Source organism: Varanus komodoensis, unplaced genomic scaffold (genome assembly GCF_004798865.1).
Source record: "Varanus komodoensis strain SLA01 unplaced genomic scaffold, ASM479886v1 scaffold80, whole genome shotgun sequence".
In the NCBI taxonomy this organism is placed as follows: domain Eukaryota; kingdom Metazoa; phylum Chordata; class Lepidosauria; order Squamata; family Varanidae; genus Varanus; species Varanus komodoensis.
Window position 1 is genome coordinate 720,409 of NW_025336482.1, and position 27,746 is coordinate 748,154.

The 27,746-nt window shown below is 48.5% G+C and overlaps 1 protein-coding gene across 4 annotated transcripts; it reads right to left on the reverse strand.

Annotated features, from left to right (window-relative positions):
• Positions 1–305: 305 nt before the first annotated feature.
• Positions 306–25,836, reverse strand: SLC25A42 (solute carrier family 25 member 42). 4 transcript variants are annotated; one of them, XM_044455845.1, is made up of 8 exons: positions 25,735–25,836; positions 14,924–15,049; positions 13,837–13,948; positions 11,713–11,738; positions 9,606–9,772; positions 8,583–8,699; positions 3,811–3,962; positions 306–3,642 (listed from the first exon to the last, which is right to left on the reverse strand). In XM_044455845.1, exons 2-8 carry the CDS (start codon positions 15,008–15,010, stop codon positions 3,317–3,319), a joined length of 987 nt encoding a protein of 328 aa, XP_044311780.1. In that variant the 5' UTR covers positions 15,011–15,049; positions 25,735–25,836; the 3' UTR covers positions 306–3,316. The 4 variants fall into 4 exon arrangements, with proteins under 4 accessions (XP_044311780.1, XP_044311782.1, XP_044311783.1 ...); XM_044455847.1 differs by lacking the exon at positions 25,735–25,836 and adding an exon at positions 21,314–21,603; XM_044455848.1 differs by lacking the exon at positions 25,735–25,836 and adding an exon at positions 20,156–20,347.
• Between the last annotated feature and the right edge of the window lie 1,910 nt (positions 25,837–27,746).

Here is a 27,746-nt window from a genome sequence, read left to right on the forward strand (position 1 = left end):
TGGGACGTATGGGTCTCAGGGCTGCAGCCCAGCTGCACCGAAAAGCCAGTGTGTTCACCCCCTTTGCACCCCTGCTGTCTACCCATGTGGTAGTGACATCCTTAACAAGGGGCAGCCCCTCTGGCGTGTTTGCAAGAAGTGCCTCTGGTGGGGGGGGCAGCTTGCAGTGGGACAGCTCCTTGTCTTAGGGAAGTACCTATTTCCAGCAGCAACCTCTCTGCGTAATGCATTTCCTTAGAGTGTATGTTGAAGGGAACCCGTGCGGGGCATTTCAGAAGAGAGAGACTCACGACAGACAGGAGACAGCAGATAAATCATTCTTTTATTATTAAATATACGTCTTCTCTTGGCACATTTTACAATACCACTATAACATTTATATAAAACAAAAGGATAAATTCACCTTATTAAAAAAACTCCCCCAAACCTGCAGAACCTGGGGACCAGCCTTCTGCTCACACACGTCTGTTTTGCGCAAAAAAAGAGCAGCAGCATTGGATAATGCTGCACAGCCCCTGCATAGAGTAATCTGACCCTTAAAAGCCGCCCTGGGCCACTCAGTCAGCTTTCTCTGGAACACTCCCTGTGTGGATTGTTCGCCAAAAACCTCTACATTCACACCTGCCTTCAGGCACTTCCACGCACTTGCCCGGAGAGCATGGCAGGGTCCTCGTGGGGTGCAGAGCAGTGGCCGCTTCCCCAAGAGAGACCGATGGTTGCGATGTGGAATTTGTGGGCAGAATCTGCTGCAACTCGAGTCGGAGTCCTAGCAGATGCTGGACTGCAACACTCTCCGTCCCCAGCCACCATGGATAATGGGATTTGTACTCGCAACACAGCTGGCTGAAACACACAGTTTCTCTGATAGCAAGGGAACGTTCCCACACGAACAGGCGGTTTGGAAGGCTCCGGCCTACGGGACAAAATGTGTCTTCCAATCAAAAGGGGAACCCCTTCCGAGAGAGAAACAGGTGCACGGAAAGTGGGCTGCCAGATCTTCGGGCTTCAGCTGCCAGCATTCCTCGCCCCCTGGGCATGCAGGCGAGAGCTTCTGTGAGCAGGAATTCAAGCAGCAAGATGTTCACAGCTCAGACAGCAGCAGAATAAATTCGTGCCTCTGTTTATGGGGGAAGGATGGCATCACCAAGCAAAGTGTGGCGAAACCCCTATAAGTGATGGGGGGGGATTTGCTAAGGACCCCCTTGCCGGAGGAAAACTTTCCCAAAATTCCTCAGGCTCCCCCCTTGGGAACTGGGGAGGTATAAAGACGATGCCCCCTCGGATGTCCTGGGAAAAGACTACCTCCAGCATGACTGTAGTGCTGGGTAATGTTGGATTTGGGTTCCTATCAGCCCCAGCAAGCATGGAATGCTGGAAGCTGCAGTTGAAAGCACCTGAAAAATCAAATCTTGCCCAGGATGGTCACAGCATCAAAGTGTACCTCACAGGGACCTGAGATGCCTGGCCCAAAATTAAACACTTCTCCCCACTGCCTTGTGCGACTCTTTCGAGGACTCCTGGGAACGGGGAGACGGTGGGGGTGGAAAAAGACAGAAGTGGCTCAGATTTCTGGCTAAGCAGAAACATGGGAGGAAGGACCCAAAACAGGAAAGCATTTCTCCCAAAGCAGTGTCCCCCAGGCCAATTCCTTTAAGGGCAGTGTGACTACCACATCCAAACTCCCCAGCAATGGGGTGGTAGGAGCAGCCGCCCCACCCACCTGGAGGCGGCTAGCAGTGCCTCCTAGAAGCGAAGCTCCACCACCCCAAGCAGGGAGAAGCCTGGAGTTGGTGAACTGCTTTTTAAGAAGTGGTGGGGGGGGGGGGTTTCCTTCCAACATTGCTTGCTCCTTGAAAAGGAAGGTTCTCCTATGAGCATTCCCAGGATCGGGTCTCTGCGCATACAAGATTTACGGGTGCTAAGATTTGCTTCAACAATAAAGGGCAGAAGCATCTCTTTACGTGTGTGGGACACAGCAGGACTCCCCATCTCCAAAAACCCATTGGCACTGAGGGAACGCTGAGGGTTTAACAGGAATACGAGGAAAGGCAGGTAGTTCGGCCCTAGCAAAGGGAGTCCTTTGGCCTTGCTGTGCAGACCTGGGCCCTAATCCAAACGCCCCTTTCTTTGCCCCAATCCTTGGACTGGGGGGAGAGCGGTAAGCAGGGCTCAAATGACATCCGGGCATGGCTTGTGCTTCCTACAAGGCTGATACCTGGGTCACAAAGCCAGAAAGGTAAAACTAAACGGATAAAAGAAGGCGGGTGAGAACAGCTCGGCCTAATCCAAGAATAAGCCAGAAATACATGGTACAAGATGCTTCCCAGCGGCTTCACCCTTCTGGGGGTTCCCCATAGGAAGCCGGGGGGGGGGGGGGCTGAAAGTGTCTCCTGCGTCACTGTGAGAACTGTTTTTCTCAATTCTGCAGCCAATGATAATACTGAAGGAAAAGAACAGTCCATGTTTCGAGCCTATTAGTGTGTCCCATTCCTGCCACGTGTGGCTAAAACTCACCCAGAGCATACCGAAGAAGGGATGGAGTCTAAAAGAGGCTATTTCTCTCATTTAAAAATCACATTTAAAAGCTGTTTAGAAAAGCAGCACTGACGATTTCGATCCAGTTTGGGTTCGGGTTAGTTGCAAACTTGCAGCTTCCTAGATTGTGGCAGCAATTTTGGAATTCAAGGCCTGCCGTCCTAGAGAGAAAGATGCTCTTTGGTTTTCCTCTGCAAACTGGCATGATCGGCCAGGAGTGTATTTCCAGCAACGGAGGCTGCTGGGTGCGATTTTGAAAAGGAGGGGAGAATAGAAAGAGAAGCTTCCATGCAGGAGAGAGCAAGAGAGGAACGGATTTAAAATATTTAAAAATATTTGGGGTGGGAGGCAGCACAAGCTACCCCATCTCTCAAATCCAGGTTATGTCCCATTTCAAAGTTACAGAAGCTAAGCTGAGGCGGGGTGGGGGGGAGATGGGGCAGGACTGCAGGTTTTGAGATCAGCAGGGAGGGCAAGAGAGGCTCCTGGTTCGGGGGGGTTCAGAGATCTAGATCATGTCAAGAGAGCAACAGAAACCCCAGGCCAGGAAGAGAACGGACTCTTACCAAGGCCTGTTCTTGCGGGAGCAGAGAGCCGCACGGCACGGCCAGGAAGTGCGTGTCTTACTGGAGATGGTTCTTTTAGGTCGCTCAGATCTACCGCAGGGAGCCCGCCTGGGTTTGGGAAGGTGGTTAAAGCAAGAGACCTGTCCACATGAGCCACGGCCACACCCTCGTCGCCACTCACCCGCGTTCAGGTCCCCCAGCCAGGAGGGTGGCCACTACCTCGCCGTGTCGGCGCCGTGCCCCCACTTACGGAGCACGATCTGCGTGAGGTCGAACGTCGTGAAGCTGATGCCCACGGCGATGGGCCCCTTGACCCAGTTCATGCTGAGCCCCTTGTAGAGCCCCCGGATCAGTCCCTCCTCCCGGATGATGTCCCCCATGGTGCTGAGGACGGAGCCGTAGGACAGCCCCAGGGCCCCCGCCGTCTGCATCCGCCGGCGGACCACGTCCAGGGGGTAGGAGGCGGACTGTCCGATCAGCCCCGCACAGGCCCCGAAGATCAGCCTCTCCACGGGATACGGCTGCGGCCGCCCGCTGTGGTCTGCAGGGAAGGGACGAGAGGCGCGAGTCAGGTACGCGGTCGGCAGGCAACGCACCTGTCTCCTGGAAAGCCGTGCAGAACAGCAGAGCACACCGCTTAAAGACCAGGCCTCAGGTGGGACCCCAAGGGCTGTCCCTGGAAGTACCCTGGGGGTGCGGCTTGTCTCACCTGCGTGCAGCTTCTTCAGCGTCTCGTAGGTGAAGAAGCTCAGCCCGGCGTACGGGATCACGCCCAGGATGGTGGGCACAAAGCCCCGGTACAGCGTCTTCAGCCCCTCCTCCCGGGAGATCCGGATGAAGACGTGCATGATGTTGCTGTACCTGCCAGAGGAAAGGCCGGTCAGGGTGCACCTCTCCGAGCAAAGGAAGGGGGTTTCCCGGGGTGGGAGCAGTCCTCACTTCCCAACGTCTCTTTGTGCATGGTCAACATTCCTGCAGGACCTGCCACCTGAAGGGGCAACCTGCAAAAGGGGCAACCTGCCAGTCTGGTGAAGCGGATTCGAAGGTAACTTGTGGCTGTGAGAAAGCTGGAATAACATTTGCGACTTCCCTATTCTGCATTTTCCTCCGAGGACTGCAGCCCACCTCCTCGGCATTTTATCCTCACAACACCCCTGCGAGGTAGGCAAGGCTGAATGCCAGAGACATACCCAAGTGCTGATGTTGTGCCTCGGTGCAACAGCCCCAAGGAAAGAGACTTGCGGGGCTCGAGGCTGGATTTCCGCAGTCCCAGCTCCATGATACGGGGGAGCACCAGTGGAAGCCGCAACCTTGCCAGGCAGACGATCTTAGAAGGCTTTTCAGGGTGGAATCAACCCCCACTCCCCAAGCTACATCCCGTTCCAGTGTCACAACCCTCCCCCTGCCCCCCCTTGCAGTTGTGCGTGCGAAAAGGGCTGCTTTTCACAGGCTGAAAAACTGGGAATCGCAATCACCTGGAGAGAGACACCTAACATATTTTTCCCAATTTTTCTGTACTGAGAGGCACAAAAATTCAGACAAGACGGAGGTCCTGTTGGTGGGTGGTTCGGGCCTCGGGAAGGGGGACTTGTCCTGAATGGGGTTGCACTCCCTCTGAGGGACAGGGTTCTCAGCTTAGGAGTGCTCCTCGACCCGGAGCTGTCTCTAGAAGCCCAGGTGACGGTGGTGCTGAGGAGCGCCATCCTTCAGCTTCAGCTGATACATCAGCTGCGCCCCTACCTGGAGAACGACTGCCTGGCGACAGTGACACATGCGCTGGTGACTTCCCGACTTGACTTCTGTAACGCGCTCTACATGGGGCTACCCTTGAAGACGGTCCGGATACTTCAATTGGTGCAGAATAGAGCTGCCAGGCTGCTGACGGGGACTGGGCATTGTTCTCATATAACCCCAGTTCTCTGTCAGCTCCACTGGCTCCCGATTGAAGTCCAGGCCCAATTCAAGGTGTTGGTTATCACCTATAAAGCCTTAAACAGCTTGGGACCTGGGTATCTAAAGGAACGCTTGCGCCCATATATGCCCTCCCGCCCCTTGAGGTCAGTAACGGATGCCCTTCTCCAGGAACCCTCCGTGAAAGATATTAGGAGGGTGAGTACCCAGAGGAGGGCCTTCTCTGCGGTGGCGCCCCACCTATGGAATGCACTCCCCAGAGAGGTCCGCCTGGTGCCATCGTTATTTGTTTTTCGGCACCAGGCTAAGACCTTTTTATTTAAAACTTATTTTAAGTGTTAATTTATTGGTTATTTATAAGATTTTAAATCTTTTAAGCCGAGATGCACCGGGTTTTAATATTTTTATTGTACAATTTGTTATGTTTCGTTCTTGTTGTGAGCTGCCCCGAGGCTTTGTTGTGATGGGGGCAGCATAAAAATGTTTTAAATAAATAAATAAAATGCAGGCTGGGGGACTCAAGAAAACTGCACAGGCGTGTTTTCGAGCTACGACATTCAAAAACAATTTAGCTGCAAAAACAGCTTCAAAAGAACAGACTAGACCTGTTAAAACAGTGGACGTAAATGCCCCCGTTAGTCCATTAGGTACCATGCTTGCTATTAAATGCACAACCAAATACGATGCTGCAGGTTCAAATACGCCAGGGGGACAGCACAACATTAGGAACATCTCAGATCTCAGGCTCTTCATTAGAAAATCTCTTTGCTAAATCTTAGATATTAAATTTCAATTTTTCATCAGACAACTCAAAGCTAAAACCTTGTGTTAATAAAAACAAATGTATTAAAACTCACAGCCAGTCCAAGCAAATATATTTATTTACTTAAAGTTTTTGTATGCCGTCCCCATTGCTACACAGCCTTGGGGCGGCTCACACAAATAAATAAATAAATAAATGCAAGTAAAACCCGGAAGCACCCTGGCTGCACAATTAAAACCTATAAATATTATACGTTGTTAAAATATTGTTTGAATAAAAAGGTCTTAGCCTGGCGCCAATAAACAAATAACAACGGCGCCAGGCGGACCTCTCTGGGGAGCCCATTCCACAGATGGGGCGCCATTCCACAAATATATCCTTGGCAGCACACTGACCGGCCATGGGAAAGCTCAGACAAGTCGCGGCTAATGAGTCGTGGCTCGTGACGTCATCGCCTGGCGCCACTGCTCCTTTCCGAGCATGCGCATGGCCCTATGTGCGCTATTATCGGGTGCTCTGCTGCTGGGGCGATGCTGGGGCGACTTGGCTCGCATGCCCGCCTGCCCCTTGAGATCTGCGGGAGAGGCCCTTCTCCGGGAACCCTCCGTGAAAGAAATTAGGAGGGTGGGTACCCGGAGGAGGGCTTTCTCTGCGGTGGCGCCCAATCTATGGAATGCCCTCCCCAGAGAGGTCCGCCTGGCGCCGTCGTTACTTGTTTTTCGGCGCCAGGTAAAGAACCTTTTATTTAAGCAGCATTTTAACTGTTAACAGTTTTTGCTCATTTTATCTGGCCAGAGCGACTTCTTTTATATTGTTATTTATTTTATACTGTTATTTTATATTTTATATTGTTATTATTGTTATTTTTTATGTTGTAAACCACCCCGAGGCTTCAGTGAATGGGGCGGCATATAAATGTTTAAATAAATAAATAAATAAATAAATAAATAAATAAATAAATAAATAAATAAATGCTGACAGAGAGGGCTCTGCCTGCCGCGGCGGCCCGCGTGCCAGAGGTTCGCCACCACTGGCCTAAAAGAAGAGGACAGTCCTAACCTGGAACCACAAGCATGACAGAGTGTCAGGGCACCCACATAATCAGGAGGCCTCCACTGAGAAGGCCTCTCTTGCTTGTTGCCCCCATCCAAGCCTTCCTAGAAACCGGCACTCTGAGTAAGGCCTCGGATGTTCGTTGCAAAGTTTGGATCAATTATAAGGCGTAAATTCAAGAAGAAAAACCAACTTTCTTTTTACAAGTCCAAGGTGGGGTAGGAAATCCTTCCCCCCGACCAGCCACTGGCCCAAAGGAAAAATCCAAGGGCAGAATTTGCAAGATTGCTCAACCAATCCCGTGCTTTCTCTCTCTGTTTTGCTCTCAGCCTGACAAAGAACCACGAGTTCCTTGCTCCCTGGCAGTTCCACAATTTTCTTGGTTTTTGAGCAGCCACAACTGGATGTGAGAAATTCCTCCAAAATCAACTAGAGCAAAAGACACGGCAAAACAAAAACAAAACAAAACAAACAAAACCAGAATGACCAACAGAGCTAGCCACAGCTGGATTTGCACCCAGGTCCAAAGGAAAACGTGTACTCACAGAGCTCTGACAGAATCAAGTCTAAGAATCAAGTTAACTTATTTTATATTGTTAATTTATAGTATTTTAATTGATTTTGGTTGTGAGCCGCCCCGAGGCTTTGGCGAATGGGGCGGCATAGAAATTTTCTAAATAAATAAATGTCCACCTATGCCGAGAATCCTGATTCCAAGCAGGGACTAGCTAAATGCCACCAGTGAAACCTGCAAACTGGAAGTAAGCCGTGTGGGTCAACAGTTTCTGGGTCCTCCTTGCCGTCGGCGGCAGGCAGAGATCAACTGCCCCTTTGCACAAAGGTTCATCCCAGCTGCTTGCCGCCAAAGCATTTCCGGACATTTATTCTTTAAATAAAAGGAATTCTACCCCGATCCATGTATTTCCCTGGCAGCCTTAAGAGCAGAGTTCTTTATATGCAGGTGGACACTGAAGTGAGAGGCTTAATTTGAGCTCTGCAAATGTGTAAACCCTCTCGTGCTGGGATTTCCTGGCAATGACCTTTATGGGGTTTACAAGGCTGTTCTTGGGAATCTCAGCATACAGACAGTGTTTTTTGGGGGGTGGGGGAGGAAGAAGTTGACAAGTCCTTAAAAAAAAGGCTCTTTGACACATGGCTGGATGGGCCATGTGTCAAACATAGCTGGAACGAAGACTGCCGCAAAAGCACTCAAGACGCAATCCTCTGCAGGTTTCGGCAGGAAAAACAGCCTCCAATTCGAAACACAGAAAGAGGGAGGGAGGGAGGGAGGGAGAGAGGGAGGGGGAGAGGGAGAGGGAGAGGGAGAGGGAGAGGGAGAGGGAGAGTGTGTGTGTGTGTGTGTGTGTGGCAGGTTCCCTTTCAGAGAAGGAATAAATGATCTTGTATTCCGAGCGCTCCTTTCCAGGCCCACAAGAGGAAAACACACATGTTGTGCCTGAGGTCCGATGTCACAATTCTCTATTTTTGGCCCAGCCAGGAAGCATCTGTGTTATTTTTAAGCACTGCCAGCAGTCCTTTTGTGGATTTAGGGGAGGAAAAGGTGAAAGGAACCAAGAGACAAGTCCAGCTAATGGCCTGCACAACAGGACTGAGCCATCAGGAGTCACGGCAGGGCAGGGCAGGCCCTTTCGAAAGGACTTAAGTGCCGTGTATCCTCCAAACCTTCTTCCTTATGCCTCCCCAACACAAGAATGAACTGAATGGGCATCCACAAAGTACATCCAGCCACTCACATTTCCTTTGGGGTCACTGCCATCCGAGCACGGACCAGGTCCAGCGGATATGTCAGCATGGCAGCCGTCGTGCCTGCAAGAGAACCGGCGAGGAACCTGGGCAGCGGAGTGAGTGCCCTGAACCGGAAAAGGAAGATTTTTTTTTAAGGCAGGATCAATCCAGCTCTCAAAAGGTGGTCAGAGGATTTCCAGCAGAGGCCAGGCGCCAACCCAATGGGAAAGTCACAGCCGTGGATTTCCCACTTTGGCAGTGGGAGGCTAAACACCCTCCTGATTCCACGACTCCATTATTTTCCTACCAGCCAAGCAGCTCCATTCACTGCAGAAGACCCCTTGGCCAGAGCCAAGAGGCTATCAGCTGGCCTTCCTAGTCCCAGTTTTAATTTGCAGACAGTATTTCCCTCATTTACAAAGTGAATCTATGGCTCTCGAGTGCCTCCAGAGGGCCACAGGAAAAGGGGAAGAGGAAAGAAAGTGCCCCTGAGCATGCACGAAGTCATTTCCTTGACTTTATCTGCAGCACTTTATAGGGAGAGCAAAAGAGGCTGAAGCATTGTTGAGCTCTGCGTACAGAGTTCCAGCCTCAAAGCTGGAATTCCAAAAATCCTATGGCTACTAGTGTAGCAAATTTTCCCTGTGTCCAAGAAGCAGGATCGTTTTTTGGAGCCATGCTTCTTAGGGGAAGCACCAAAAGTCACTGTTTTCTCCCTAATATCTTCCTTAGATAAGAGCTACTTTGGGCTGTGAGCACTGAAACTGTTTCCTTTACCAAAACAGCTTCATGTCTCAAATTTCCAGGATAGGGTGTTAGAGGCTGCATGCATTGACAGGCAATAAAACAGTGGGAAGCAGGAACTTTATAAAACCCACGGCAAGAGGCACTGCTGTTCTTAGCCTGGGAAGAGGAACCCCAAACCCTTGGCTAAAGGGGCTGACGGTTTGATTATAAAAACAGTACAGCTTCATTTGGCAATTGTCCCTCCCCCACCCCATCTTGAAAGGAACAAATCCACAGCTTCTTACTTTCCCTGGAAGCCATAATAGCTGCCCAGGAGCTGCTTGTACTCTTCATGTGCACAGAACTGGATGGCGGCATACGGAATCACTCGGACCATGGTGGCTGAGTTCCCACGCCACAGGGTGAAGAATCCTTCATTGAGGTAGGTGCGGTAGATCAGGCGGTATGCCTCCTGGACAGAGGAGAAACTGGGTTATAAAAGAAGCGCTTGAAGGATTGAGTATTCAAGCAGCAGTTTTAAGAAGGAACCTGGTTAGTATTAACCATGATTAAGGCTGCAGATGAGAGGAGAGCAGAAGCTAGACCAATTCCACCAGCCCCACTGAAAGACATTTCTTTCCTCTTCCCTCCCCATCCTCTTTCCTTGTGTGTCATACCTGTTTTAGATTGTAAGCCTGTAGACAGGGACTGCTTTGTTAAATTAGGCTTCTCCAGGAGAATATTCATGTCAGGAATGGGCCAAAAATACTTTAAATAAAATAAAAATAATTTTCTAACTGTGCCTGCCTAGGCAGGGGCTCTGCTGTATCCAGCTATGCTACGTGGAGAGTTTGATCCATCTTATTATTATTATTTTTTATTTTTTCGATTTATATCCTGCCTTTTTCCTACAAAGGGCTCAAGACAGCTTACATCTCCTCCTCCATCTTCTCCCCACAACAACAACCCTGTGAGGTAGGCTGGGCTGAGCATCTGTGACTGGCCCAAAGCCACCCAGTTGGCTCCATGGCCGAGCGGGGACTCGAACCCAGATCCTCTGAGTCCCAGTCCCATGCTCTAACCACTACGCCACACTGGCTCTCGACACTTGCTGGCATCGCCAAGCACAGTGCCTGCTTAGGATGCCCTCCGCAAAGGGGCTTCCTTCCCCTTCCCTGTTCCTGTCCCCAGAACGACCTCCATGGCTTCAAACGGCAAAGCTCTGCGCTGGTTGGGGAAGCCTGCCACCTTGTGACTGAAGGTGTTACTGCAGGCTTCAAACACGCAGGCTCATTAAACTAACGGCACAAGTCAATCTTGCAACTTTACCAGCCCAAAAACCATGGGGTTCCCCTTAGAAAACATGTTGCTATGAGTGGCAGACATATTAGGAAAATATTTATATACATATTACACAAGCAGACTAGTCCTATCCTGCTTTTCTGCCCTCCAAAAAAGTCGCCAGAACAACTCAGAAAGATTTATTAAGACTATCATCTCCTGGCAGATACATGGGGAAGAAATGGAGGTAGTGACAGATTTTATTTTCCTGGGCTCCAAGATCACCGCAGACAGGGACTGCAGCCAAGAAATTAAAAGACGCTTGTTCCTGGGGAGGAAAGCTATGGCAAATCTAGGCAGCAGACTAAAAAGCAGAGACATCACCCTTCCAACAAAAGTGCGCATAGCCAAGGCGATGGTTTTCCCAGTTGCAATGTATGGCTGTGAAAGCTGGACCATAAGGAAGGCTGAGCGCTGAAGAATTGAGGCCTTTGGACTGTGGTGCTGGAGGAGACTCCTGCGAGTCCCTTGGACCGCAAGGCGATCAAACCGGTCAGTCCTAGAGGAGATCAACCCTGACTGCTCTTTAAAAGGCCAGATCCTGAAGATGAAGCTCAGATGCTTTGGCCACCTAATGAGAAGGAAGGACTCCCTGGAGAAGAGCCTGATGCTGGGAACAATAGATGGCAAAAGAAGAAGGGGACGGCGGAGGAGGAGGTGGCTGGATAGGGTCACTGAAACAGTTGGTGTGAGCTGAACTGGACTCCAGGGGATGGTGGGGGACAGGAAGGCCTGGAGGAGTGTTGTCCATGGGGTCACGATGGGTTGGACACAACTTCATGACTAGCAACAACAAGCCCTGTGTTATGGCCTACCATCGAAAAGACATGACAGAAAAGGAACAGGGACTTGGAGGGAAGAGGGAGGAGAGGGCACCATTCCTGGGTTCTTCCACCTGCCTCTTGATGATTTATTGACTCTGAATTACCAAGAAGCAGGAAGATATTTTTCTTTCAATGCTCAAACAAGCAACATGCCAGCTGTCAGACCATCCCCTGGGACCAAATCAGTGCAACTTTAAGGACATATCTAGGCCTCCTGAGAACACAAAGACAATAGCATTTGCCTTACCTTTGCAGAAAACCGATTTGATGACACTGTAAAAGAAAAAGGTGTATAAGCACATGTAAGTATCGGGTCTCAGCAATATACAGCGAAGTCTTCCAACACACAAGTAAACTTTCAAGGGGATGCTTTGAAAGACAGGCACTTTACACTCAGCCTGCTCTGCCTCTGCAGTGGCGCCCTATCTGTGGAATGCGCTCCCCAGAGAGGTTCGCCTGGCACTGTCGTTATTTGTTTTTCGGCACCAGGCCAAGACCTTTTTATTCAAACAGTATTTTAATAATCTTTAATATTTATAGTTTCTATTGTGCAGCCAGTGTGTTTCCAAGTTTTAACTGTAATTGTATTTGTTTTATTTATTTATTGCTGTGAGCCATCCCGAGGCTATGTAGCAAGGGGACAGCATATAAAAACTTTAACTAAATAAATAAATATCTAGAACTCACGGATACCCGGTTGTCTTTCACTGACAGAATTGGATTTTGTGCAAATGCCTTTATCCATGGTGCTGATTTGCAGTTATGCAAAGTAAGACTCCTGAAAGTCACAAAGCTCCCACACACAGTCGCATGTATGCCGTGCAAACAGGTCATTTCACAATTTAATTTATGGAAGAAATGTCCATGTTGGGGCAGTCTTTTTAAATTTCTGCACCTGGGAGTTGCAAATATCCTACAAACTGCCCCCACCCACCTCTAGGCACTGTTAAAGACCCACAGGCCTGCTCCCCATATATTTTTAAAATTTCTGATCTGCTAGGAAGATACCTCAGCCAGACAATGGATCTTTATACAGGTAGATTTATAATGGGGTCTATTATTTCACTGATACAAATGCCACTATTTCAGAGCGTGGAAACTAAATGGGCAAGAAGTTACGAGCCCTCAAGAAAGAAAACAACCATCATCATGCGTGTGTTTTGGGAATAGTAAATTACACAAGGATCTGTACACTGATTGATCAGCAACAAATCCTTCAGATAAAATCTGTATTTTGAAAGGAGAGAGCTAATTCCTACTCCCTCTCCCAGTACACAGAATTCTCTTTTGGAAATTCAGCTTTCTGCACCATCCCTTTCAATTATCATAGCCTAGAGATAAGCAGATAAAATGAAAACGAAAAACCTCAAGCCACATCTCTCTCCAGCCAAATCTCATTCAAGGATTAATCCACAAATGAAGGAGAGAAAACAAGAGCAAATATTTAATCCAGGCTACGAGCCAGGTTTGCAATTTAAAACTCCACCCCCACAAGTCCCTAGTCCACATGCTCTGCTCCGCCTAATCTTCTCCTGCATCCCCATCCGTCTAGTTTTGGGTCATTCACATTTGTTGACACGTTTGCTGTTTAAAGCAGCCGTTTCATTCTTTGGGTGGCATGACCTGAGAAATTGCATCATCAGCTAATTCCTGCTTTGCCATTCCTCCTCAATAGAAAGATTGGCCAGAAACAGAAGTGTTAATACTGGCGTGGAGGGAAGACCACAGAAATATTAGCTAGCCAGATGTCCGTGATGGCACGGTGGAGAATTGTACGGGGCTCGAGCACGTCCACCAGTCACGTTGAGAAGCATGTGTGCTCAGGGATGTCACATAATCTCTCTCACTGGACACCTCCCGCAAACCCAGCCAGCAGCATTTACTGGACGCCAGACCCTGGCTTTCAGCCCACCTCTCACAAACCAGGGTTCGAAGTCGGTTTCCAGATCCAGGCTTGTTGGAGGAGCAACAAGCCAGGGTTCAGACCAGCTCTTCCATTCTGATGTATACCCCATTAGTTCTGGTACTGCCACACACAAGGGCAATTGGGCAAGTCATGGGACGACCAGCCAAATTTTGGGAGAACGGCAGCTTTATCCTTTGCACAAATGCAGCTGCCATCACGTTTCCCAGCAGATCTCTGCTTTACTGAGGACTTCTCCTTTCATTAACAAACTACCAAGTTTCTAGTCCTTATGGCGGCAGAGGTTCCAGTAGTCAGGCTATGCGGTTGTTTAGTCCTCTGTATAAATGGCAGGTGTAGTTTACAGTTTATACAGGTCACACTAATGTCCTTTTCTTCAAAAGCAAAAGATATATGGAGAAAAATGAGAAGGCCTCCCTCCTTCTCCACATCCTGACCCCAAAATACCTTGGAATATGATTTTTGTCCTGTCCAACGGTGCCACGGCAGTTTTGGCCACGGCGCCAGCCAGTGCCCCAGATGCCAAGGAGTTGATCACACTCCTCCTCTCTTGGGCACCCTGGAAAAGAAGTCAACATGGTTGCCTGGCCATAAACTCGTTGCCTGATCGCCTGTGGCGAGTAAGTATCTGCTCCAAGTCATCAGAAAAGGAAACATTTGAAACAAAATAAATGACTCAAGCCTTCCTTTCTAAGCTTTAATATATACAGTGGTACCTCGGTTCGTGAACATAATCCATTTCACAACTCTGGTTGTGACCCAAACTGGTCGTGAGCCAAGTCAAATTTCCCCCTAAGGGTCAATGTAAATAAGGTTAATCCGTTCTGTAAATATTTTTTCAACACAAACATTTGAAACAAAGTAAGACAGAACAACAAACTTAGTACAGTAGAAAACACTAAGCAAGGTGGGGGTGGAGGTTGTTGTTTGGAGGGAGAGTCCAAACGATAATTGCGCAATAACAATAGTTTTTGGGGGGGGGGAGATGGCTGTGATTGTAATCGTGCTGGGAGGGGGGAATGGCCCCGATCGCGATCGTGCTGGTGTGGGGTGGGGGAGATGGCCACGACTGCCATCTCCCGTCCTGAGGCAATTTTTTCCTGAAATTTCTGTTCACGACCCGATTTGCTCGTGAACTGTGGCGTTCGTGAGCACCACCGTATTCACAAACAACATGGGGATAGGCACACAGAAAACCATCTGCAAAGTTGTTTGGGGACAACACTTCTACAGCTCCAGAACAGTGAGGAGAAACACTGCATTTCCCACCATCCATCGCTGGGATCTACCACATGGGCCAGGTGTCCCCTGGTATCCCCCAGCCAGCCTCCACGCCCGCTCGCAATTTTCAGAACTGGAAGGGTGCAAAATAGAGGCCATTTCATGAGAGCCCCTGCAAACACAGTTGCAGTTGTGGGTCAGGGGTGAAGTTGTGGGTCAGGGATTAAGTCTGGAGGCACAGACTCAAGGAAAATAGGAGCCAGCGAGTTTTGGTGGGTAGCAGCCTTTGCAGCCCCCGGTTGACGCCACTCACCTCCGGCAAAACACGTCTGTGCAGTCCAACCTCCACATCTTTCTGCTTCAAACTCACTTGACCGTCCGTCGCTCCACCATTACCCATACCAGGTTCGGGGGCTAGCCAAGAAAAGCGTCAGGCCTCCTGAAGCAGCAAGGGAACACAGTCAAGAGATTAAAATGGGATTTCATCCATCAGCTTCAGGTTCCTTCCACCGAGCAACTCCTAGATTGGAATGTTAAAATTCACGGCCTCTCTTGGCCGTCCTCGGCTGGAAGAGATCCGGGTGCTGCACATGGCCACGTGTCGGAGGCTGCCTTGCTGGGTTCTCCCAGCCTGAAACGGGGAAAGGACAACATTTGGTGTTTACTTCAAGCAGCTACCACCGCTCACAAATGCCAGCTTATAAAAAGACACAGGCCTTGCAGCAGGGAAGCTGGCACAACGGAGAGAATGGTGCGTAATTTTGCACACTGCTTTGCAAGAAAAAGGCACTGGACTAGAGACATGTGCTCTTCCTCTCCCCACCCCTCCCACACTCTCCTGATCCTTTATCCCCTTTCCATCCTAAGTTTATTTCTGGCCACGCAGGGTATAGAATGAGAGGCTGCCAGCTCGCCAGTATTGCATTCTCTCCTGCGGAATGCGTGAGCTCTTTGGAGAGGGCCGGGCATCAAGCTCAAGGGCAGGAATAAAACACTGGGACCCGTACGGGTCGCTGGCCCTGTGCTGCTCGCTTGGTCGCCTATGCCGAGTAAAAACCCACTCCAGGTGAGCAGAAAGAAAACAGAATCAGCCACTCGAGCTTTGCTTTCCTTCAGCTACCTTGCAAGGCGTGCTGAGAGAGCTGATGCCAAGGATGGCTGGTCTCCCACTGACGGGGACACCCTGCTTCCCCTTTTACCCTCTGCCACAAACTGACAGCAGGAGAATCCAGGGATAGCAAAATATATACTGGCCTGAGAGTATCTTCTCTTGCGATCCACCAAGCCCGGGCTCAGGAACGCTTGATTTTTGCAGCCCTTAAAGAGTCCACCTTCCTCAGGTCTGCAGGCTTTTATTTCCCAGCCCATCCCGGCCAGGTCGACTCAAATTATATTGTTTTTACATTGTGATTATTGATTTATCGATGTGAGCCACCCAGAGGCTTCGGTGAATGGGGCGGCATAGAAGCTTCTTAAATAAATAAACCCCATGGATCACAATAAGCTTTCCCCTCCTACCCACTGCGTTTTGGCATCTGGTCCACTTTTAAATACAGAAGAGAACGCCCTAAGAGACGCAGGCGAGAGCTAAGAAAGTGCGCACTTCTGGTAGCAGCAAACCAACAGTTGCTATGCTGCTTTGCATCCATTTAATTCTCTGCATAGGCTGCGAGTGGAGATTTAATCTTAAAACACAGGACTCCTGTGGTTTTCGGTTTTAAGGTGCTTATGACAACGCGGCCACCTGCCCCAGAGAGAGGCACACTCCCCCCGCCACCCCAAACTCAACTTGCTAGGTGCAAAAGAGGAATGCTTTTTAAAATAATAGTGCTGATCATCATTTTCGCCTGAGCCACATGTCAGGGTCCGGGGTCTGGGGTGAAAGCCTAGAAGACTTGGCAGAATCCAGACCCAGCCTTAGAGCCCTGAGAAGTTCTTCCTTGGAGGTCATGCCAAAGGGATTAAGCAGAACAAGGTTGGCTTTTTAGAAGAAAAAGGACAAAAGCCAACAGAGGGAATGCTCCATTTAATCTTTAGGGTGGGCCGAAATATCAAATCTGAACAGGGTCTTAAAGAGGCTGGCTGCATGCATTTTAAAATTTGGGAGCTTCAAATGCTACAATGCAATAGGATACCCCCCCTCAGAATGACACTAGCAATCTCTTATTCAACAGTAGCTGTTTGGGACCCCCTCCCTCTCTACCCCACACAGGTATGCACTGCTAACTGCTCTGAATCCAGTTCAATCTTCATTTACTCTAGGACAATTCTGTCCTACCCTAATTTAAATTATTACTACTACTAATTTCATTTCTACATCATCCGTCAGCAGGAGCTCTCTGGGCAGCTTACAACAAACCATAACAAAACAATAAAATATTATAAAAACAGAAAATATTAAAAAGTTTAAAATGGCAACCAAGAATGGCAAATAGCTACCAAGAATTATGCTGGACAGCAAAGCGGTGGGTTTCCACTATATGAGAAAGGCCCTGCCATGCAAAGAGAGGGCTCGGAGGTTGGTTCAATGCGAGGGATGAAGAAAACATCCTTCTACCAGGGATTTTACGACACAAAGCAAGGAGTGTCCCTTTGCAGGGGGTGCCAAAGGCAGTTTAGCACAGATCCCAAGATGCCTGCCCAATACAGACACTGGAAGGACTGGGAGACCTAGCCCTTCTATCCTGGCCAAGGTAAATCTGAACTACCTGCCTTCAGTGTCTCTACACCGGAAGTGCAGTTCGTCCAGGCCAGACGGTTTTCGGTGCCACAGCCCCGCACCGGGAGCAAGGGTCAACTTAACAACTGAGGCGAACGGTGAAAGAGGGCAGGGCAGGAGGAGGGGACAGATGAGCCTGATCCAGAACAACATGCCGCTTGCTGCTCTTCCGGGGAGGAAATTCACCAAGCGTCTTCCAGTCTTACGTTGCAACCACCTGCAGCAAGCTGGGCGTGCTTCAGCCATGCACAATCAATTGTGCTTTTTGCTCAGAGTTTGGTTTTTTCCCTCAGGTCCTATGACCTGACCCACCAATGGAAACTTGGTGCAGAAATCACTGGATCGTGGAACTGGAAAAGCCCCTTGCACAAGGAGGACTGTTTCTCTTCCATGTAGCCTGAAGTGCCTGATCCTGCCTAATCTTGGAAGCTAAGCAGGATCAGGCCTGGGCAGAAGTGGAATGGGTGACCTGAGTGTATGATTCTGTGATTATTGCTGTCAACTGCCTAGAGAGCTTTGGCTATGGGCAGTATAAAAAAATGCTAATGTTGGAAAGAAGTGTGGGATTCTTTGCTTGTATCATATTAACATGTTCTCTCAGATTTTGAGAGCCAGTGTGGTGCAGTGGTTAAGAGCCTGGGACTGGGACTCAGGCGATCCGGGTTCGAGTCCCCGCTCGGCCACGGAGCCAACTGGGTGACTTTGGGCCAGTCACAGACTCTCAGCCCAACCTACCTCACAGGGTTGTTGTTGTGGGGATAAGATGGAGGAGGAGATGTAAGCTGCCTTGAGCCCTTTGCAGGAAAAAGGCAGGATATAAATCGGAAAAAAAAAAAATTAGCCGAAATCTGCCCCCCTGCAGCTTCCATTCTAGTGTGTGAAGTGGGGCAGAACGGCACCCTGGAATAAGCTCTTTTACATGTGTAATTCTCCACCCAGCTTGCCACAGATCAGTGATGGGATGTGTATCTCCCTGCAAAAGGTAAAGGAACAGCCCGTCCTTGCACTGGAACACTTGCTAGGTAACCACAGGCAAGAAGGAACAGCAGGCTGGCAAGCCCAGGAATATAACTGGTTTTTCGCAAGAGGGACAATGGAACAAGCTCCCCAGTGACACCCCCCTGATGCAAACATCAGGCAGGTATCCTCATTCCAGAGCCAGCTAATGCCCACCCTTTATGGCAGGGCATTTAACCAGCCCTAATATTACATTGGGATATTAGGCTAGCAGTCTCCCATCTTAATTTGTGTTCATTATTAAACTTGTCAAATTCAGTCTTTAAATCCTGCAATATAATATTTAGGACGTTTTCCTGTTATTTTTATGTTGTATTCGTATCCTATTTTCAACCATCCAGAGAGCTTCGGCTATGGACCCATATGGAAACAAACAATAATTTAAACAGATTCCCCCTGTCCCTGCTTGTTCAGCCACCAGCCAAACAGTAAATATTATTCTGGTTGGGTTTTTAAAGCAGGCTAATAACTTCCCAGTGGGCTTGTTTCCAAGGGAGAATTAACTGCCCCTCTTTGACAGCTTGCAGGTTTACATCCCGCCTGGGGCAGCAAGTCACCAACAAGACCGGTCAGGCGATGGTAGTCAGCAGAACCTTCCTCTCCAACCAGAGGGCAACAGGTTAGGAAGCAAGACCTCCAGGAACAAGGGACAGGTTTTGCAACAGGACAGAATTAGTCCTGCTGCTAAATTTTTTTTTTAGTACGCTACACAAAGGTGGAGAAAATTTTGCACAGTCCGGGCACCGTCCTGAGGCTTCCACAAGAGGTGAGGAAAAAACAGTAATGCCAAATCACTGTCAACAGGAAGGGGCTTTTTATTAATTTACCAAAGCCATTTAAAATATAATTCTTTTTTTTCCTAGCCAGCAAAAGATTGCTTCTCTTTAAAGCTGGAAGACATAGGAACTTTTTTCTTTGGCCACCCAGGAAATGCTGGAGGAACCTTATTGCACAGGAATGCTTGCTAAGGAGTGAAAATGCTAGGAGCTTTATTCTTCTCCTTCTCAGGATTGAATAATGACCAGGGTAGGTTAAGATCTAAACATAAAAACGTATGAATAGAGCAAGACAGAACATACTATCCAGCTTCAAATCATAACAGTGCCTTTAAAGTATGACCAATTTTAAAGTCAGCTGGTTAACCATAAAACACATTTTCAAATAATTACGGCAGCAAATACTTAAAGCAGGAGAAGGGCTATCTTTCAGACCAAGGGATGAATTCATATTTGGAAGGTTTTTTGTTTGGGTTGGTGGGAGAACTACATTCCAGCACAGGGTAAGGACCAAAGACAAAAGAAACGGATTCAAAATACGAGCTTTACCCCCAAGAACCAGGCATGGTGACCTGGAATAAGTAAAATATTTGTTTTGTTTTGTTTTGTTTTATTTGTCATTATTTGTTTTTCGGCGCCAGGCTAAGACCTTTTTATTTAAAACTTATTTTAATTGCTAAATTATTGTATTTATTAGGATTTTAAATTAGCCGAGAATGCACCGGGGGTTTTAAATGTTTTTTTTTTCTTTTAAATTGTTATACTGTTATTGTTTATATATGGGGGGGTTTTTTTGTATTTTTTGTGAGCCGCCCCGAGGCTTTGTTGCGATGGGGGTGGCATAGAAATGTTTTAAATAAATAACTAAATAAATAAAATAGTGCAAGAAGCCAGAAACCACGAAAGAATTTGTGGCTGGGGGAAAGGGTGCTTTCCAGCTTTTTTTTTTTTTTTTGCACCATTTCTGTTCTAAAAAGTCAACATGCTTCTTGCTATTGACAGTGGCACGATTATTTGAGTAAAAATAAATTACCTTGGCCCTGGAGCTGAATGTTGGCTCTCTCCCCATGTCATTAGCTAGCAACTTGTAGCTTCTCTTTGTCAAGCAGCAAGAGAAAAAATCAAAGCAGTGGTTTGCTTTTGAAATTGTAACAGGGAACCATATATTTTATTTATTTATTTAAACAACTTACATGCCGCCCCATCGCATGAGCCTCGGGGCGGCTTACAGTTATTAAAATCCCATATAAAATACAAAAATAAAATAAAATAGTGGATCCAGCCTGGTCAATTTAAACCAACAAATAAACCATTAGCGTTTAAATAAAAAGGTCTTGGCCAGGCACCGAAAAATAAATATAAGATATATAAGAAAATAAGAATATATTGAGTAGGCAAGCAGTCCTCGAGAAACATGAGACATTCCTGCCTGCCAAACAACAGGGCCAAGGAAAACTGAGCTTTAAAGCACATATTGAAACAGGCATGAGAAATCCAAGGCATGTTTCTAAAGCAAAGCTGCCTGGAAAAATAAGGATAGCACCTTCTAGTTTGTTCCAAAACCCCCACCCTACCTCCAGGGGACCCAGGCTCCAGCATTTGAAAGACCACGGTCTGCAAACTTGACCGGGTCCCAAGAATTTGACCAGGCCGAGCAGGAAGCTGCTTGGCTGGTAATGAGAGAAAGAACAGCAGAATTTAACAAAGCTTCTGCCCTGGGCTTTTGTTTGCATAAGGGACAAAGAATTGGGAAGACCCTGAAATGGAAAACATGTTTCCAGCTCTTAGCATTTTCAAGGCAGGGCTGCAAAGAATAGATGCAGGCTTTCTTTTCCCTTTAAGGAAAAACGAGAGAGTAAGGGGCAGACATGACTGAGGTATGCGAAATCGAGCACAATGGGAAAAAGGTCTCTCTCTCTCTCATTCTCTCTGGTTTTTCCACCTCTCCCATAATACTAGACATTAGGGGTCCCATTATACTAGGGGTCGTTCACATGAAGCTGAGAGTTAGGAAAGAGCGAAGGGAAAGGCCTTCCTTCACACAGCGTGGAGTTAAATATGGAGTCCAGTTCCACACGCAGCTGTGATGGCCAGCAATTTGGACAGATTTCCCAGGGGATCGGATAAATTCAGGGAGAAGAGATGCGTGGAAATTGTTCACCTGTTCTATGGTGATTTTTATTAAAATTACCTTTTATGCAAGAAGGTAAGAGCAGTTTCAATCAATTCCCAAACTGTGGTGCTCTTCACATATGACCTGATTGCCAAGAAGGAAAGTGAGAAGGAATAAAACCGAGGAGTCCACTTTCCTTGGATGTTTCACCCCAAGAGCCAGTATGGTGTGGTGGTTACTGGGTCATACTGGGAGATTTGCGCTGTACCCAGCCATGGAGCCAACAGGGCCAGTCCTTCCCTCTCAGCCTAACCTACCTTGCAGGGTTGCTGTGGAGAGGATAAAATTTATTTATTTATTTTTGGATTTATATCCTGCCTTTTTCCTGCAAAGGGCTCAAGGCAGCTTACATCTCCTCCTCCATCTTCTCCCCACAACAACAACCCTGTGAGGTAGGTTGGGCTGAGAGTCTGTGCCTGGCCCTAAGTCACCCAGTTGGCTCCATGGCTGAGCAGGGACTCGAACCCGGATCGCCTGAGTCCCAGTCCCATGCTCTAACCACCACACCACACCAATGAAGCGGAGGAGGCCTATAGAAGGAGCCTTGGGCTATTCCCAAGAAAAAAAGGTAGGATATTAACAGTATAATGATACCCATGACAAAAGCCCCCTGATCCAGCACATTTAAGCAGGTAGTCATGACATTCAGCCCAAGCACTGGGAAGAAACTGCTTCTCTTTAGAGCCAGCAAGGTAAATTTAGTACATGCTGCCTGGATCTAATTTTGAGTTCGACACAAGGCAACTTCACAGAACAGAAGCGTATTACCTTTGCAAAACACACATGACTCAAGCGGCTCTCTATTCCCAGAGGAAATTAGGCTAGGGTTACTTACATTCCATGAAGTCCAGCGCAACACACCAGCCTCAGACAGAGGCTCAAAGCACTTTTTTTTGGTGCAGGCCTGGTAAAGCATTAAAAACAAGGTGTGCTGTGCAGCCCAAGCGAGGTGGTTCGGGAACAGCTGTGGTGTGGTGGCCAAGGCTGTGCCAGACATGCCAAAGGTCCCAGCTCCAGCCTAGACTCAGTGCCAAAGTTCAGTTGGACAGACCCACATTCCAAACCCCGGAGAGCAGTCCCAGCGGATCCACACAGCACAGAGATCCTAATTTGGGTTAGTGTTTTCCACAAGGCCAGGAGGCCTCGTACCTGGGCCCCGACACTCTAAGTATCTCCCCTAAAGCCCAGTTAAATAGTGACTATGACTACCTCACAGCAAGAGCTTTAAGCTGAAACACCCCAGTCGGTTCTGTGGCATGCGCCTTCCCGTGTAGGCTTGAAGCCTGCCCACACACACAGATTTGGCTCTGAAGTTGAAATGGTTCAGGCACCCTAGCGTGGAACACAGTTTGGCAACCTTTGGCCCTTCGGTCTTTTTGGGCCAACTCCAATCAGCCTGAGCTTTCAGAGGTGCTGGGAGTTGTTGATCACAACACCTGAAGGGTTGCAGGTTGGGAAAGCTGAGCCAGGTGGGGCAGGGAGGCCGTCAGGGCACGGAGAACCAGATCAAAAGCTATGCAGAACCTGCCTTGGAGAAAGCGGCTGACAGAGGTTCAAACAGGAGGTGGATAATAGGCAGGGGGCAAAGAAAATGAGCTTTGGCCCTCACAAACACCCCTCAGAATAAAGGTCTTAACAGGTAAATGTCATTTGCTAAATTGACATTAAAGGAAACAGTTCCGTCTCGCACACAGTGCAAGACTGAGAAGGCAAAAAACGCCAGTCACACACTTTCCCAATTTGGTCCCCTCCCAGTTTGCTGGACTGCAGCTCCCATCGTCCCCAGCCAGCTTGCAGGGGGAAGCTGTTGACCAAATGCTCCGAGGATGCACATGCTGGTGTGAGGTGGAGACTCCACCTCCAGCAGTAAGAGGGAAAACTTGCATCTCCGTCACACTATAAGAAACGCAGAACACACACGTCCTTGTCAGACCCTGACAGACACGAGGAAGTCATCCAGGGCTTTTGCCCATGTTCCATGTGACCTGTGCCTGCAACGGCAGCAGATGAGTGAGGCCTGGTTTGCCCTGATCCTTCCTTACACCTGGCCAGACCAACGGGGTCTACTCTGACCGGAAGAAGCTCTCCAAAGCCTTGGGGAAGGAGAGGTTGGCTCCAGTCCTCGGTACCAATAACTCAGAACCTGTGGCCACAGGTGGATTGCTGCCTTCCTGCCAACATATACACCCCGCTCACTGTTTTTTTGCAGTTCCCCCTTCCCATTCCAAAAGGTTCCAGTACTAGCAGGAAGAACTTTAAGCTAAAATATATGGGTATTTTTGGCCCTGCCTCTTTGGCTTTCTGCCCCACTCAACGCCGGACAGCAGCTCCCAAAAGCTTCTCCAGGATCTCCTTCTGCCCTTGGACCCCGTCTTAGGGGAGAGCAGCCCACAAATCTCTCCTTCCTCCTTCCCCAGCTGAGTGCCCACCCAGGTGTGTTGCACTACAATTCCTATGCCAGGCCAGGCTAGTGGTCAGAGCTTGGATTGGAACTTAGGCGATCCAGGTTCTAATCCTCACTCAGCTTGAGGCCCTGCCGACTTTCAGCTTAACCTACCTCACAGGGCCACCCTGAGCATAAAATAAACAGCTGGAGAATTATGTAAGCTGTCCTGGTTTCCTTGCAGGAACAAAGCAAGATATAAATCTAATAAATAAACAAGCTCCCATCACCCCCAGGCAGCAAGAAGCGAGATTATTCAGAGTTCCACTATCATTTTCTTCCAGCAATTCTTCATTTCTTCTGGACGAGAGAGTCCGACTGCTGTGTTTGGACTTGGACCATGGGAAGCCACTTTCAAATCCTTTCACTTTGCTGTGACCATCACTGTGTCCAGCCCACCCAGCAGGGAGGTTGCAAAGAGAAAACAGTCCAAGCGAAAACGGTTGCCAAGTTCTTTGGTGGAAAACAGGTCAGAACAGGAAACCTGAAGCTCGAAGCCCTGCTGGGTTAGTTTAAGCCGCGGGGAGTCCAAGCCTGGATGCAAGTGTGGGATTAGTGCAAAAAAGCTTGAGGCGACAGCGGCAGCAGAAAAAAGGGCATCAATTGCTTTTTATCATCATCTTTAGCAACTCCTCTCCCCCTGCTTTAAAAAAACAACTTTGACCAAAGTCCCTCTCAACAGCTGTGAGAGGGAGATAGAAAAACCCACAAACAACCTTGAGGCCCTGCAAAAATGGTTATTTTCCCCACATTTCAAAAAGAAAGGCACAGAGGGAAAAGGACTGTGGCCTCTTTAATGCCTTCCACAAATGAGGGGGGAATTAATATTTACCTCCCCACTCCTTAATTTCTGGAAGGGGGAAAGTGACCCTTTCTGCTTCCCTTACTCTTTTTGAGCCAAAGCTTTCTGTATTTCTCCCCCTGCAAAAAGGAGGATTCGGTTTCAGTCTTTGATCCACTCAGATTGGGGGAGGGGGGTCAATTAACCAAGGGAGGGGTCATTAATCTCCTGTCTCTGGCTGAAAGGGGGGGCAGGAGGGAAAGATGTCAGACACTTCATCTTGGTCTCCGTAAACACAAATTTGAGAAAGGCAGGGACTCCCTTGATGACCAGGTTATGAAGCCAGGGTAACCTTCATATATGGGGAGGGGTCAGTCAAAGCAAAATGCAGCCGTTCCCTACCTCTTTTCATGCCAAATAACCATCTTACGTGTGTGGGGAGGGGGGGGAGAGGCAGCAATTAACTCTTTGAGCCTCATAGGTACAGAAGGGTTTTTGTGGGGAGAAAGGTAAGGGCTACCCGCCCTTTACTTCTACCTTTTTCATCTTGCCATTTAATCCTGGTGGGGGACTGGGGGGATAAGTAGCCTTTTCCCTACCCCCAGGTACAGAGAATAAATAACTATTTATGCTGTCAGTTTGGGGGGGTTAACCTTTAAACCACCCCCATTTCAGAGGCACTCGATCCCCCAGCTGCACCCCAAAAATGGAGGGAGACATAAGTTAGCCACCCCTCGATTCGGGGGCAGGTAAATCAAGATCAAGAGAAGCCACACACTTCCACCCCCCCCACTCACTTTTCTCAGGAAAGAGGGTGCAACTAAGCCTTAAGCCCCCCCCCCACACGCTCCAGGGACCCCTCCCCACTCCAGTCCCTTAACCCCTCCCCTTTCCAAGAAGGGGCCTCAGCTCTCATGATTCCTCACCCCTCCTCAAAAGGGGAAGCCTAAGCCCCCCACCCCTCGTCCAATACAAAGAGGGAATCAACAATTAACCTTTCGCCCTCCACCCCAAATACAACTGGAAAGGGAAGGAACAGTCTTTAAGCCCCCGCACTTATTTCAGGAAAGGGGGCACTCGGGTTTAACCCCCCCTCCCGCTCCCGTCATAATCTTAAACTGGCATATATAGGTATTCTGGGGGGGGTTGTCCCCCCCTTTAAGGTGGGGGCACGAGGCAGCGCGCATGCGCGCCCCCCGCCGCCCAGCCACTCACCCCGCCCCTCGGGTCTCTCCTCCGGCAGCAGCCTTCGCGTCTCTCTCGCGCTCTCTACCCTGCACATCTGGGCTCGTCCCCGCCGGCCACGCCCCCTACGCCCCCGTCCGGGCCAATCAGCGCGGCGGGAGGCGGAGGGAGGCGGAGGGAGGCAAAAGGGGCCGTCGGAGTGCCGGACGGCCCTGCGTCGCTGTGACGGGCGGGCGCCTAAGCCAGTAGGCAGCGAGGATTGAAAAGAAGGTTGGACTGGAAGGAAGGAGAGGAGGGAGGGCTCGGAGGAGTCCCGGAGGAGGAGGGAGTGGGCGGGGCTTGCAGGGTGGCCACGCCTACAGCGCTGGGCGGGGCTCAGTGAGCTGCGCAGTACCTCTGGCCATGCAATTTTCAGCGCTAGGATCATTAACTTTAATATTATTGAATAATACTATTGCATTATTGTCATTCTATTCTTTATTTCATTTCTATGCTGCCTTAGCCAAAGCTCTCTTATTCGTTATATTCTTAATATATAATTAATCTAGAATTATATATAGTACTAATATATACAGTAATTAATACAGAGTTAAGAATATAATTATAATAGGTTTATTTATGTTATTGTGCTATTATATTAGAATTTTACTGTATTTTTGTTTTGATTGTGATATGTTGCCAGTGTGGCATGGCGATTAATGTTGGCGTTCCTGCTCATTGTCCTTTAGTCAAGCCTACCTTGCAGGGTTGTTGTGAGGATGAAATGGAGAGGGGGTTTATGGAAGCCCCCTTAGGTTCTTTGTAAGAGGGGGATGTGGTGAGAACAAAAGGAATAAGCATCTATTAAGACCATTATGAGCTTCATACTATTATGAGCTTCATTTCTTTTAGAAAACAAATATGGGCATCAAGTTATGTTAGGATGCTATGCTTCTTGTGTTTAGTACCCACGTGTTTTGTTGTAATTTATCTGTTATGGTAAACCAGAGAGCCTTGGCTACTGGGTGGTACAGAAATATAATATTTATTACAAATAAGAATTCACAACAGCTTCTTCCAACCCAGTGCTGCTCAGCTGTTTGAACTAAAACACCCAGCCTTCCTGGCCCTCCCAGCCTAAAGGAAACCAGCAAGCAAGACATTACTGCCACCACATCCTCCTGCCTTTTAAATTCCCTTTTAAAGCCCTCCAAATGGGTGGCCTTCAGGATCTCTTGTGGCAGCAATTCCATAGTTTAATCAAGTGCTGCATGGAGGAGTCCTTCCCTTTGATCGGTCCTGATCAGTCCCAATTGATCCTGATTTTCCCACCATTCAAGAGGGCCCCATTTTGGTGCTAGGATTCATATAGAGGGAGAAAAAGGTTCTCTCCATGCTAGGAATACTTTTATACAGTTTGGTATGACAAGGCCCCTTTCCTTTGAAGAAAGGGAGCCTGTGACGGCTCTCACAGCCTGTTCGCACAGCATCTCCAGAAGAGACGGATTCTGCACTCATGGAACCATCCAGAATCCCGTTTGTGACGTCAGCACAGAACCTCGCCTCACTTTTCAGTTGGGAGTGCAGCCCGCGCATCAGCAGGGAGCCGATGGCTTGGCTTTGAAGGGGCAGAATTTAACAGTGGGGGCCCCCAAGGAAAAGGGGTGTGTTTCAGCAACAAAAAGAGGAAAAGAAAACCCACCGCAAAAGATAAAGAACGAAAAACGGTAGTATCATTTCCCCCAAATGAGAAGACAATCCAGTCACCCTAGAGAAGATTAATGGCGGGGAAGCTGGTAAGAAGCCCCATTTATAACAGGAATATGGTTATGGGGTGGGGGGAGCACCCATCTCTCAAGCACTTCTAATTCCACCTCTTCTTTGTGGCTTACCATGCATTTTTAATGTATTTTATTAAATTTGTATAAAAGCCACCTGTTCGCATCATGCCAAACTTTAACAAAACTTTGGGTGCACAAAATGACAATAGACCTTTTTCTTCCCTCTGTTATCTTGTCACCATCTGTCTGTCTGTCTGTTTTTCTGGGGCCACTCCCAGGCTA